General features: G+C 44.2%; 1 protein-coding gene across 1 annotated transcript in view; it reads left to right on the forward strand.

Annotated features, from left to right (window-relative positions):
* The window catches only part of ccnjl (cyclin J-like), a 29186-nt gene extending 20439 nt beyond the window's left edge, over positions 1-8747 (forward strand). The window contains exons 4-6 of the mRNA XM_071413890.1: positions 4222-4521; positions 6007-6166; positions 6853-8747. Of these exons, the coding sequence (XP_071269991.1) occupies positions 4222-4521; positions 6007-6166; positions 6853-7339 (947 nt within the window). The 3' untranslated portion in view covers positions 7340-8747. The remainder of the gene's footprint in view (positions 1-4221; positions 4522-6006; positions 6167-6852) is intronic.
* Positions 8748-14320: the final 5573 nt, after the last annotated feature.

Consider the following 14320-nt stretch of genomic DNA (forward strand, 5'->3'; position numbering starts at 1 on the left):
ACAAGGCCAAATATACACTGGAGTTGCTAAACAAGATGGCATTGAATGTTTCTGAGTGGCCGAGTTACAGTTTTGACTTAAATCAATCTTAAATCTATGGCAAGAATGACTGTCTAGCAATGATCAACAACCAACATGACAGAGCTTGAAGAATTTAAAATAAAATAAAAGTGCAAGTATTGCACAATCCAGGTGTGCAAAGCTCCTAGAAAGAATCATAGCTGCAATCACTGCCAAAGGAGATTCTAACATGTGTAGACTCAGTGGTGTGAAATATTTCTGTATATAATTTGCAATAAATGTCTAAAAACACATGTTCACTTTGTCATTGTGGGGGATTGTGTGTAGTGAGGAAGAAGAAAAAAAAGATTTAATCCATTATGAATTGAGGCTGCAACACAATAAAAATGTGGAATAAGTCAAGGGGTATAAATACTTTCTGAAGGTACTGATAAGCCCATTGATGTGTAACAAAAAGCTGGACCCACAGGGAAACTCATCCATTGGTTGTTCCCTACCCAGAAGACCCTACTTGTAAACCATTCCCCCCCTCCCTCCCTAGCTCCCAGACCCCTCCCCGGTTCCCCCGCCCTGTTCTGTCATAACAGATTTGCAGCATAATGGTGAATGGCAGCCTTACACATTGAGTCTCTAAGCAGCATATTTTTTAGGTCTCAAGGTATTCAAAAATAAATCAAGTAAAACACAGGGGGTAGTTTGAAATACTCCGTAAGGTTCCTGATATTTAGTTTAGCGAGACGGATATCCCCTTGAGGTTTGTTGATGTTCCGAAGGAATTAATATGCCCACAGATCATTTTCATAATTATGTGTACATTGTGGATTTTAGTAACAACTCTGCAATTTAGGATTTATTGAAATGTTACACCAGTCCCAGTTTGAGATGTTCCAAATGTTAGAGCGTTAGAAAGATCCCTCTTGTAAAAAAATACAAATAAAGACAGGACGTACTGTTGGGCCATTTCAGTGAATGTTTCTTCTGGGTTGAAATATTTGCATTACAATGGAATGTTTAATGACTAAATAAGGAAGAGTGGGGCAATTATTTTACCCCTTTTTGAAAACACACACACACACCCTCCACTGATCTGAGGAGGGGGCCTCTGCCTGAGTGCCCAGGACTGATCTACAGAGGTCAGGGGCCAGGGGTTCTGCATTGTTGGAGCATCTGGCTCCAGGGGGAGATACATGAGGATTTAGCTGTGACCAGTTTCACACCCAGTGAAAGGGGAAAGTGGGGGAGAAGTGTGTGTGTGTGTGTGTGTGTGTGTATATATATATATATAACACTTTTTTTATTTAACCAAGTAAGTTGACTGAGAACACATTCTCATTTACAGCAACGACCTGGGGAATAGTGGCAGGGGGGAGGAGGGGGATGAATGAGACAATTGTAAACTGGGGATGATTAGGTGGCCATGATGGTATGAGAGCCAGATTGGGAATTTAGCCAGGACATCCGTTTAACATCCCATCCAAAAGACGGCACCCTACAGAGGGCAATGTCCCCAATCACTGCCTTGGAGCATTGGGATATTTATTTTAGACCAAAGGAAAGGGTGCCTCCTATTGGCCCTCCAACACCACTTCCAGCAGCATCTGGTCTCCATCCAGGGACCAACCCTGCTTAGCTTCAGAAGCAAACCAGCAGTGGGATTGCAGGGTGGTATGCTGCTGAAGTAGTCCTCAGTTGTTAATTACATATTTTTTTTTGCATCGTGATTCCTGTAATAAAGGTGTCTTTCCTGACGCTTTACCTGACTTCTTTTGCTAGGCCAGGCTGATGTAATGAGCGAGCCTCTTACTCTCTTCCACCCTTGTGTCCCCCTCGTGTATAATATTTCGAAATGCAATTGCGGGGGGAAAAACTACTTTGGAAGCAACTCGTTTTCCATATTAAAGAGAAGAGGTCTCTGCTTTCTGTAGGTATCATTTGTATTTCTCAATTATTATTATTTTTATTGAGCTCCAAGCACACTGTTTTACAATGAAGATATCTGATATGGCTTTGAAATATGGCGAGGCCGAAATTGCGCATTAGCCATCGCAAGTGCCCAGGCCTGATCTCCAGAGGTCAGGAGCCAGAGGTCCTGCATTGTTGGAGCATCTGACTCCAGAGGGAGATGCTTGAGGGTTTAGCTGTGACCAGTTTCACACCAAGTGAGGGGGGTGGAGTAGAATCCTCAGTCGTTAATTGCATATCTTTAAGGATAATTTGTCACTAGACCATATAGGAATGTCTTGTTTGCACATATACAAAATGTACAAATCCTTTTTTAATTGTATTTTATTTAACCTTTTATTTAACCAGGGAGGCCAGTTGAGGACAAGTTCTCATTTACAACTGCGACCTGGCCAAGATAAAGCAAAGCAGTGCGACCAAAAACAACAAGACAGAGTTACACATAAACAAACGTACAGTCAATAACACAATAGAAAAATCTATGTACAGTGTGTGCAAATGTAGGGAGGTAAGGCAATACATAGGCCATAGAGGTGAAATAATTACAATTGAACATTAACACTGGAGTGATAGCTGTGCAGATGTTGCTGTGCAAGTAGAGAAACTGGGGTGCAAAAGAACAAGAGGATGAATAACAATATGTGGATGAGGTAGTTGGGTGTGCTATTTACAGATTTGCTGTGAACAGGTACTGTGATCAGTAAGCTGCTCTGACAGCTGATGCTTAAAGTTAGAGAGGGAGATATAATGCTTCAGTGATTTTTGCAATTTGTTCCAGTCATTGGCAGCAGAGAACTGGAAGGAAAGGCGGCCAAAGGAGGAGTTGGCTTTGGGGATGGCCAGTGAAATATACCTGCTGGAGCACGTGCTTTGGGTGGGTGTTGCTATGGTGACCAGTGAGCTGAGATAAGGCGGGGCTTTACCTAGCAAAGACTTATAGATGACCTGGAGCCAGTGGGTCTGGCGACGAATATGTAGTGAGGGCCAGCCAATGAGAGCATACAGGACGCAGTGGTGGGTAGTATATGGGGCTTTGGTGACAAAACGGATGGCACTGTGATAGACTACATACAGTTTGCTGAGTAGAGTGTTGGAGGCTATTTTGTAAATGACATTGCCAAAGTCAAGGATCGGTAGGGTAGTCAGTTTTACGAGGGTATGTTTGGCAGCATGAGTGAAGGAGGCTTTGTTGTGAAATAGGAGGCCGATTCTAGATTTAATTTTGGATTGGAGATGCTTAATGTGAGTCTGGAAGGAGAGTTTACAGTCTAACCAGACACCTAGAATATGTGGACAACTACAAATACCTAAGTCAGAACCGTCCAGAGTAGTGATGCTAGTCGGGCGGGTGCGGGCAACAATCGGTTGAAGAGCATGCATTTAGTTTTACTAGCATTTAAAAGCAGTTGGAGGCCACGGAAGGAGTGTTGTATGGCATTGAAGCTCGTCTGGAGGTTTGTTAACAGTGTCCAAAGAAGGGCCAGAGGTATACAGAATGGTGTCGTCTGCGTAGAGGTGGTTCAGAGAATCACCAGCAGCAAGAGCGACATCGTTGATATATACAGAGAAAAGAGTCGGCCCGAGAACTGAACCCTGTGACACCCCCATAGAGACTGCCAGAGGTTCCGGACAACAGGCCCTTCGATTTGACATACTGAACTCTATCTGAGAAGTAGTTGGTGAACCAGGTGAGGCAGTCATTTGAGAAGCCAAGGCTATTGAGTCTGCCAATAAGAATGCGGTGATTGACAGAGTGGAAAGCCTTGGCCAGGTCGATGAAGACGGCTGCACAGTACTGTCTTTTATTGATGGCGGTTATGATATCGTTGAGGACCTTGTGCGTGGCTGAGGTGCACCCATGACCAGTTCGGAAACCAGATTGCATAGTGGAGATAGTACGGTGGGATTCGAAATGGTAGGTGATCTGTTTGTTAACTTTCGAAGACTTTAGAAAGGCAGGGCAGGATGGATATAGGTCTATAACAGTTTGGGTCTAGAGTGTCTCCCCCTTTGAAGAGGGGGATGACCGCGGCAGCTTTCCAATCTTTGGTGATCTCAGACGACCCATGGTATACGGTCTGATTACACTATTGCTTTCAGCCAATCAACATTCAGGCCTCGAAAAACCCAGTTTATAAGTTATGAAGTAAACATCTATAAGCACTCTTAACAAACAAAATCACACCATCTACAAAATGTGTTCAATATTCACTCACCCTAACACCATCTCCCCTCCAGGTAAGTTTGAAGAGAAGGAGGACCGTGTACCAAAGCTGGAGCAGCTAAACTCTTTGGGCTTCATGTGCAGCCTGAACCTGTCACTGAGCAGGAAGGACCTGGTAAAGATGGAGCTGCTCCTCTTAGAGACGTTTGGCTGGAACCTGTGTATGCCCACTCCAGCACACTTCATAGACTACTACCTCCATGCTGCTGTACAGGAGGGAGAACTGCACAACGGCTGGCCCCTCTCCTCCCTCAATAAGACCAAAGCCTTCATGGACAAGTACACACACTACTTCCTGGAAGTCTCACTGCAAGGTGAGGATGAGATTGGGAGTAGGGCTGTGGCAGTCATGAAATTTTGTCGGCTGGTTATTGTCATGCAAAAGACTGCCGGTCTCACGGTTATTGACCGTTAATTAACACACAAGTTTAGCATTTCCAGACCTCCACGCATACAAGCCACTGATGCGCGCCGTTTGAATATCTACATTTAAAAAAAGTATATATCAATTCAAATATACACTCTCACATTAAATCCAATTTGTTTTAGGCAGGTCTAAAGGAACATTATGATACGAAGAAAATGTATTTCAGAAGAATAGAATAAGAGTTGGCCTACTGTCGGCCTTTGTTATCTGGCAATGCTCAATGCTGTGTTAATTTAGCTGACAAGTAATGCTTATAAGTCCCGTTCCATTATTTTATATGATTTTATAGTAAGAAGAATGTAACTGAACTTAGCTGAATAAAATAGAAAGGATATTTTTCCGATTCCGGAGTGAGAGTGCATATGAAGTGGCTATGTTGAGCGTAAAAGTGATCATTCGAAACAGGTCCGATACCCTCGATTTAGAATTATTATAGATCCCGTAGAATGCCTTAGAAATCAAAACATATATGGGCTGCATGATGCGACTGTAGGCTTTTGATGATTTGAGAAAGTCGCAAAAAAAAGAGCTTGCCTCAGTCTTCACACACTGTTCTCTCATTAAGTGATCATATTTTCACCTGTCTGACTATTCTCAATTTAGTCTTGTCTTTACTAATATGCAAAAAAAAAATAATAATTAAAGCTGAGAAATACGTATAGTAGCAGCTGGGATCCTCCAATTTTTTGTGGGAACCATCAAAACTCTGCTTTCACACAGGATTATAGAAATGTCTGGGCTTATAAGAACACTTATTCTGCCCAAACTCTGTATGCCATGGGCTCTCCAACCCTGTTCCTGCAGCTACCCAGAGTTTAATTTGGGAAACCAAGGGAAATATGTTCGGGAACATCGATAGTAACATGTTTGCACAACGAAACATATTTCATTAAACGTTTGCCAGGCCCTTTGTGTGCTCGTATAGGCTAGCTAGACCAATTATGTACCAAAGACACATCAGTTTTATGTTTTTCTGCCATGTGCAATATGCGTAGTATGCGGTAGGCTATGTATTGTATAATGGCACAATCATTATTTTAATTCTGTTTTTTTGTTCGGGCTCATGTATAGGCCTATTCATATGCATAAGCATTAATATACATCTGGGTGTTTGAATGAATCATCACCGTAGAAAGTGCTGTCCATTTCGTTGTGTTAGGCTTTGAAACAACATCCACATCGACCATGTTTTTCCACTCAGTTTCAACCTGTTGTTGAACTTCTTTCTTCAAATTGATCATCACAAGAATGGAAGTCCATAAAGTGACTGCAGTGGGTGGTCTAATGGGCAAGAGAATTGCTCTCTATGGTGGGGCCATTCGTTGTCGAGTAAATGAGTGAGACTGATGATCTCGGTGTTTGTGTGTCTCAGACCATGCCTTCCTGGGCTTCCGACCATCCCAGGTGGCAGCAGCCTGCATTGCGGCGTCCCGCATCTGTCTCCAGATCACCCCAAGCTGGACCACCGTTCTCCACCTGCTCACCGGATACTCCTGGGAACCCCTCACCCCGTGCATCGAGCTCATGCTGCTGTAAGACTCCACTACTGCTTTACATAATGTGCTGTACACACACATTAATCTGGTCATTAGTCGGATTCCGACTCATCTGTTTTGAGTTTACACTTCACCAGGTAGTGAAGAAGCACCAATTGAATTAGGGCTATGTATAATATTTGTGCACATAAAGAGGAAGGCCAATTCATCTCTATTAAACAAAACAATCTGAAAGTTCTGGAGCCCTATTTTGACATGCTATATGTCATCTATTGTGAATGACTTTATAATGACTTTATATGATGATGACTAAAATATATTCTGTTGTGTGACGCTGCTCAAACCTTTTGTTGTTGGGTGCCACCAAATCATGAGCTTGTGCCACCAAGCCTCCATCATTCTTAAATGGAAGAAGTTTGGAACCCCCAAGACTCTACCTAGAGCTCAATCAATCAATTTGTGCCAACCACTAATGAATACACCCCATGTTTACTGACATCTGCTTACACTTAGTTTATCCTCTGCCATTTCTAAACTGTGTAGTTGTATGCTTCCCATGTATGCACTTTTCCTCCATTTTAATGCAATTTGAGGATTGAGGTTCTACAGCTTTTTCATACTGTCAATACCATTGACCCTTAGTTATTACCTCTGTAGGTTGATGTTTATGTCCTTCAGATAAACGTCATTAAGTAATGATGTTCACCGTTTTCTCCCTCTAGTGCCCATGACAACGATGTGAAACAAGCCAACAAATCCAAGTCCAACTCTCCGTCTGTCCAGAGTCCTCTCCAACCCCAGGCCCTTCCCTCAACCTCCACAGTCTCTGTCTCCACCATGAAACAACCCTTGTCTACCTCTCAGCAGCTGCTCTTCCAGACAGGTGGATACCAGCAGCAGCTCACCCAGCACTCTACTCCCCTTTCCCAGCTGCACATGCTAGGTGAGTCCCAGACTCTGGGCCCTGTCGGGTCTCGCGACTACCTCCAGGCCCACCAGAGAGGGCTCCTCTCAGGGTCGGTTTCTCAGGGAGTCTTCCCCTCCTACCCCAGCCTAGCCTCAGGGCTGCGCTCCTCCCTGCCCCTGCAGGGACCCATCTCCATGCAAGTGGCTCTTGCTGCAGAGCCCCGTCACTGCCTCCCCCTGTCGTACGGGGGAGGCTACCTGGGCTCCCATCACACCTACACAGCAGGCTGCTTCGACAGTTGATGCCAGGAGAGGGAGGACAAACAGAACCTGGGGCAGTCAGTGTCCTCCTCCATCCGTTCTGACCTCATCCACTGGGGACAAAGGAAACCAAAACAAAGAAGCAATGTCAATGCAGATGTTGCTGAGGTCATAGTGTTGCCCTAACAAAAGCCCTACCTATTTGAAATGAGACACTTTGTGATGAGCTGATTACATACTGTTCCCTTCACGTGACTGCTTGCTCTATACTGAGACTGTGAGGCTGGTTTAGCCACTGTGATTCTGCTATCAACTGTGGTTGTGTGGTGCCCCTGCTTCCAAATCAGTTCTCTCAATGTGGGACTGCTGTTTTTTTTATACTATTATCTTTCAATGCTGCTGCTTTAAACAGAATTATGACTTTATGATCAGTGGAAAGTGGTCTGTCCTTGGTATTATTTACATGAACGATACCATTTCAGGGTTTGAAGTATTACTTGAAAGAATATGTATTTAAACAGCTGTGTAAATGAATTCCTTTTTTGATGTTGTGTTTTTTATTTCTACTGGGTAAAAACAGTGTATTGTAATGTAGGAGATGCCTTGCTAGGATTTCTGGTCCATCTTTGGCCTTGGCTGGTGTAGAGTAGTCTCAATCTTGTTTTGCCTTTCTGGTGCCCCTGGAAGCAGATGGAGCCATGGTTCCCAGGGGAACAGCCACATCCATCCTCTCAGCACATCAAACCACAGGGGAAGAAGTGATGCTTTACTAGCTAGCCCCCAGGGGAGCAAAGCCACGCTCTCTCCTCAGTTAATGTAAATTCTCCTGACTGGTACCATTTCATCTGTATGACTGACTGAAACCCAGGAAAGTCACACAACCCTCTCTGGAACAGCTACTGTTGCTGTCCTTGTCACAAGGACCTTGAGCAGTTAACGACACCATGATCACGTTGGGAAGGCTTCTGCACAGGATAGCTTGTAGTTCAGTACTGCTGACGTTCTCATCCGGTCATACTACTACTTATGTCCTACCTCACTCTCCAGGGGGGTTGCTATTTGTGTAGTTTTACTGTCATTTACTGTACCTGTAAAATGGACCATGCTTGATCAGATGGAAAGAGTGCCACCAAACATATATCCTATAAAATTAGCAAAAGTATAGTTGACCTTAAAGCTGGAATCCTTAAGGGTGAAACTGCCACGTCTGTTTTGTGAAATTACAACAAAGAAGTTACTGCAAACAACACCCCCCCAGGACACCATTGCACGCGCGATAGAACAGCAGCATAAAGTGCATTCGGAAAGTGTTCACACCCCTTGACTTTGTCCACATTTTGTTACGTTAGTCGTATTCTAAAATGTATTGAAAAGAAATCGATCTACACACGATACCCCATAATGACAAAGCAAAATCAAAATCCAATAAAAACTGATACTTTATTTGCACAAGTATTCGAACCCTTTCCTATGAGACTCGAAATTGAGCTCAGGTGCATCCTGTTTCCATTGATCATCCTTGATGTTTCTACAACTTGATTGGACATGATTTGGTAAGGCACACATCTGTGTATATAAGGTCCCACAGTTGACAATGCATGTCAGAGCAAAAACCAAGCCATGAGGTCCAAGGAATTGTCCGTAGAGCTCAGAGACAGGATTGTGTCAAGGCACAGATCTGGGGAAGGGTAACAAAACATTTCTGCATCATTTAAGGTCCCCAAGAACACATTGGCCTCCATCATTCTTAAATGGAAGAAGTTTGGAACCACCAAGACTCTACCTAGAGCTCAATCAATCAAATGTATTTATAAAGCCCTTCTTACATCAGCTGATGTCACAAAGTGCTGTACAGAAACCCAGCCTAAAACCCCAAACGGCAAGCAATGCAGGTGTAGAAGCACGATGGCTAGGAAAAACTCCATAGAAAGGCAAGGAAGAAACCTAGAGAGGAACCAGGCTATGAGGGGTGGCCAGTCCTCTTCTGGCTGTGCCGGGTGGAGATTATAACAGAACATGGCCAAGATGTTCAAATGTTCATAGATGACTAGCAGGGTCAAATAATAATAATCACAATGGTTGTCGAGGGTGCAACAGGTCAGTTGTCTTTTCATAGCCGATCATTCAGAGTATCTCTACCGCTCCTACTGTCTCTAGAGAGTTGAAAACAGCAAGTCTGGAACAGGTAGCACGTCCGGTGAACAGGTCAGGGTTCCATAGCTGCAGGCAGAACAGTTGAAACTGGAGCAGCAGCACGGCCAGGTGGACTGGGGACAACAAGGAGTCATCAGGCCAGGTAGTCCTGAGGCATGGTCCTAGGGCTCAGGTCCTCAGAAAGAGAGAGAATTAGAGAGAGCATACTTAAATTCACACAGGACACAGGATAAGACAGGATAAATACTCCAGATATAACAGACTGACCCTAGCCCCCGACACATAAACTACTGCAGCATAAATACTGGAGGCTGAGACAGAAGGGGTCGGGAGACACTGTGGCCCCGTCCGACGATACCCCCGGACAGGGCCAAACAGGCAGGATATTAGCCCACCCACTTTGACAAAGCACAGCCCCCACACCATTAGAGGGATATCTTCAACCACCAACTTATCATCCTGAGACAAGGCCCAGTATAGCCCACGAAGATCTCCGCTACAGCACAACCCAAGGGGGGCGCCAACCCGGACAGGAAGATCACGTCAGTGACTCAACTCACTCAAGTGACGCACCCCTCCTAGCTACGGCATGTAAGAGCACCAGTAAGCCAGTGACTCAGCCCCTGTAATAGGGTTAGAGGCAGAGAATCCCAGTGGAGAGAGGGGAGCCGGCCAGGCAGAGACAGCAAGAGCGGTTCTTTGCTGGCCTCCCAGCCAAACTGAGCAATCGGCGGAGAAGGGCCTTGGTCGGGGAGGTGACCAAGAACTTGAAGGTCACTCTGACAGAGCTCCAGAGTTCCTCTGTAGAGATGGGAGAACCTTCCAGAAGGATGACCATCTCTGCAGCACTCCACCAACCAGGCCTTTATAGTAGAGTGGCCAGATGAAGGCACTCCTCAGTAAAAGGCACATGACAGCCTGCTTGGAGTTTGCCAAAAGGCACCTAAAGACTTTCAGACCATGAGAAACAAGATTCTCTGGTCTGATGAAACCAAGATTGAACTCTTTGGCCTGAATGCCAAGTGTCACATCTGGAGGAAACCTAGTACCATCCCTATGGTGAATCATAGTGGTGGCAGCATCATGCTGTGGGGATGTTTTTCAGAAGCAGTGACTGAGAGACTAGTCAGGATCAAGGGAAAGATGAACAGAGCAAAGTACAGAGAGATCCTTGATGAAAATCTGCTCCAGAGCACTCAGGACCTTCGACTGGGGTGAAGGTTCACCTTCCAACAGGATAACGACAGGGGTGGCAGCGTAGCCTAGTGGTTAGAGCGTTGGACTAGTAACCAAAAGGTTGCAAGTTCAAATCCCCGAGCTGACAAGGTACAAATCTGTCGTTCTGCCCCTGAACAAGGCAGTTAACCCACTAGGCCATCATTGAAAATAAGAATTTGTTCTTAACTGACTTGCCTAGTTAGATAAAATAAAAACGACCCTAAGCACACAACCAAGACAATGCAGGGGTGGCTTTGGGACAAGTCTCTGAAGCCAGAGCCTGGACTTGAACCCGATCGATCGTGTCTGGAGAGACTTGAAAATAGCTGTGCGGCGACGCTCTCAATCCAACTTGACAGAGCTTGAGCGAATCTGCAGAGAATGGGAGGATCTCCACAAATGCAGGTGTGCCAAGCGTGTTGCGTCAGAATATCATGTAAATGTCATTTCAGTTTATTTTTTGTCAATTTGAAAATATTTGAAAAACCTGTTTTTGCTTTGTCATTATGGGGTATTGTGTGTAGATTGATGAGAAAAAAATAAACAATTTAATCAATTTTAGAATGAGGCGTAACAGAATGTGGGAAAAAGGGGGTTGAATACTTTCCAAATGCACTATTTTTTTTATATGTAACACCCCCAGGGCTCCCCAACTGCTTGTCAACAGAACAAAAACAATAATGGCCGTGGGGCAGACAGTGGCGCTGTTTCCCATTACTGCATCTTTAGGCTGTTTTGTGATTAATGGTTACCTTGGATACAACCCACTGAATGTCAGTAGGAATATTTAAAACATTAAAGAACAGAAGTCAAGTAACTAAGAGAGTGTACAGTCGTGGCCAAAAGTTTTGAGAATGACACAAATATTAATTTTCACAAAGTCTACTGCCTCAGTTTGTATGATGGCAATTTGCATATACTCCAGAATGTTATGAAGAGTGGTCAGATGAATTGCAATTAATTGCAAAGTCCCTCTTTGCCATGCAAATGAACTGAATCCCCCCAAAACATTTCCACTGCATTTCAGCCCTGCCATAAAAGGACCAGCTGACATATCAGTGATTCTCTCGTTAACACAGGTGTGAGTGTTGACGAGGACAATGCTGGAGATCACTCTGTCATGCTGATTGAGTTCGAATAACAGACTGGAAGCTTCAAAAGGAGGGTGGTGCTTGGGATCACTGTTCTTCCTCTGTCAATCATGGTTACCTGCAAGGAAACACGTGCCGTCATCATTGCTTTGCACAAAAAGGGCTTCACAGGCAAGGATATTGCTGCCAGTAAGATTGCACCTAAATCAACCATTTATCGGATCATCAAGAACTTCAAGGAGAGCGGTTCAATTGTTGTGAAGAAGGCTTCAGGGCGCCCAAGAAAGTCCAGCAAGCGCCAGGACCGTCTCCTAAAGTTGATTCAGCTGCGAGATTGGGGCACCACCAGTACAGAGCTTGCTCAGGAATGGCAGCAGGCAGGTGTGAGTGGATCTGCACACATAGTGAGGCGAAGACTTTTTGAGGATGGCCTGGTGTCAAGAAGGGCAGCAAAGAAGCCACTTCTCTCCAGGAAAAACATCAGAGACAGACTGATATTCTGCAACAGGTACAGGGATTGGACTGCTGAGGACTGGGGAAAAGTATTTTTCTCTGATGAATCCCCTTTCCGATTGTTTGGGGCATCTGGATAAAAGCTTGTCCGGAGAAGACAAGGTGAGCGCTACCAGCAGTCCTGTGTCATGCCAACAGTAAAGCATCCTGAGACCATTCATGTGTGGGGTTGCTTCTCAGCCAAGGGAGTGGGCTCACTCAGAATTCTGCCGAAGAACACAGCCATGAATAAAAAATGGTACCAACACATCCTCTGAGAGCAACTTCTCCCAACCATCCAGGAACAGTTTGGTGACGAACAATGCCTTTTACAGCATGATGGAGCACCTTGCCATAAGGCAAAAGTGATAACTAAGTGGCTCGGGGAACAAAACATCGATATTTTGGGTCCATGGCCAGGAAACTCCCCAGACCTTCATCCCATTGAGAACTTGTGGTCAATCCTCAAGAGGCGGGTGGACAAACAAAAACCCACAAATTCTGACAAACTCCAAGCATTGATTATGCAAGAATGGGCTGCCATCAGTCAGGATGTGGCCCAGAGTTAATTGACAGCATGCCAGGGTGGATTGCAGAGGTCTTGAAAAAGAAGGGTCAACACTGCAAATATTGACTCTTTGCATCAACTTCATGTAATTGTCACTAAAAGCCTTTGACACTTATGAAATGCTTGTAATGATACTTCAGTATTCCATAGTAACATCTGACAAAAATATCTAAAGACACTGAAGCAGCAAACTTTGTGAATATTAATATTTGTGTCATTCTCAAAACTTTTGGCCACGACTGTATGACTCGGCTTATATAGAATATGAGCTTGATGTCTGTGTCATGAGTCATGATGCTGCCTTAACGTCTAAATCCAGGCTGGCCAGACATGCTGTTACCGATGGCCAAGTACATGTGGGTCCAGTACCCGGAATAGCTCAGGTTTGATGGAGTAATTAAATATTTTCCACTGATCACATCCTAACCACGATGTCTATCAGCTTCCCCTACTGCTGACAGATGGCATGAAGAGGCCATGGCCCTGTAGTCTACCGGGTCTCCGATAACAAAACCATCCTCTTGCATACCTTAACTTTTACCTACCTCAATATGTAGTGATACCTATGTTTATTATTTGCTACTTTTTTTCATTAGATCAAATGTATGTACATTTAGTTGACTTTATAGTTGATGTACACTTTTTATTTATTTTTTGAATGTACACTTTTTTCCCCCCGAACCGTTTTTTCCCCCTCACAGTATTTTTTCCCCCTCACACACTGTTACAGCGTGGTAGCTACGGGACCAAAACAGCAGAGAAGTTGAGCCTTGCGCTTCAGCGCTCTTAGTAGTTGCGGAAATGTATCCACTATGCTGTTTACGTCATATCACTGACTCTACCTGTAACTTTTTTTTTGTTTTATGTTGGAATATATGAAGAGCTCTATGCGTCATCAAAGACCAATCTATGTTGTGTGATATGTAGTCTAATGATTGGTCACTTTAGTCAAGACTACTTTCAATCACACCGCCATCTTATTGTGTTGTTTTAAAGCACACTTTCTTTTTTTTTGCAAATGCTTTCTAGTACCTGTGTTAACTGCTTGGAAAGGCAGTGGATTTCTTTACCTGAATGAAAATGTTGCACATTGCAACCACCTCGAAGCATCAACTCTTGAAATCCAAATGGACCAACTATATCTACCCTGATGGATCAATAACAGCTGTGTGCATTTGTGCAGGAGAAGCACATATTGGGGAAGGGGAATCGGTGTTTTCTCTGTCAAATGAGTTGAAAATAAAACAGTTTACAAAAGCCAGACTGACATTATTGTTTCTCCACCCTTTGTTTTTCATGTTTGTAGAGAATATCCTGTAGATGTGTATAGCAAGCCTTTTGAAGTCGATTAGCATACCCCAGGGGGAATAGTTTAATATGAATGTCTCAATTCATTGCACATGAAAAGCTATTCAACGGGGGAAGAGGAGCTCCACTCTCTACCAACTAACCCCCTCCCCAGCCTCCCCTGATGCTCCCTTCCTCTACAGACCTCACGAC

Source organism: Salvelinus alpinus, chromosome 1 (assembly GCF_045679555.1).
Source record: "Salvelinus alpinus chromosome 1, SLU_Salpinus.1, whole genome shotgun sequence".
In the NCBI taxonomy this organism is placed as follows: Eukaryota; Metazoa; Chordata; class Actinopteri; order Salmoniformes; family Salmonidae; genus Salvelinus; species Salvelinus alpinus.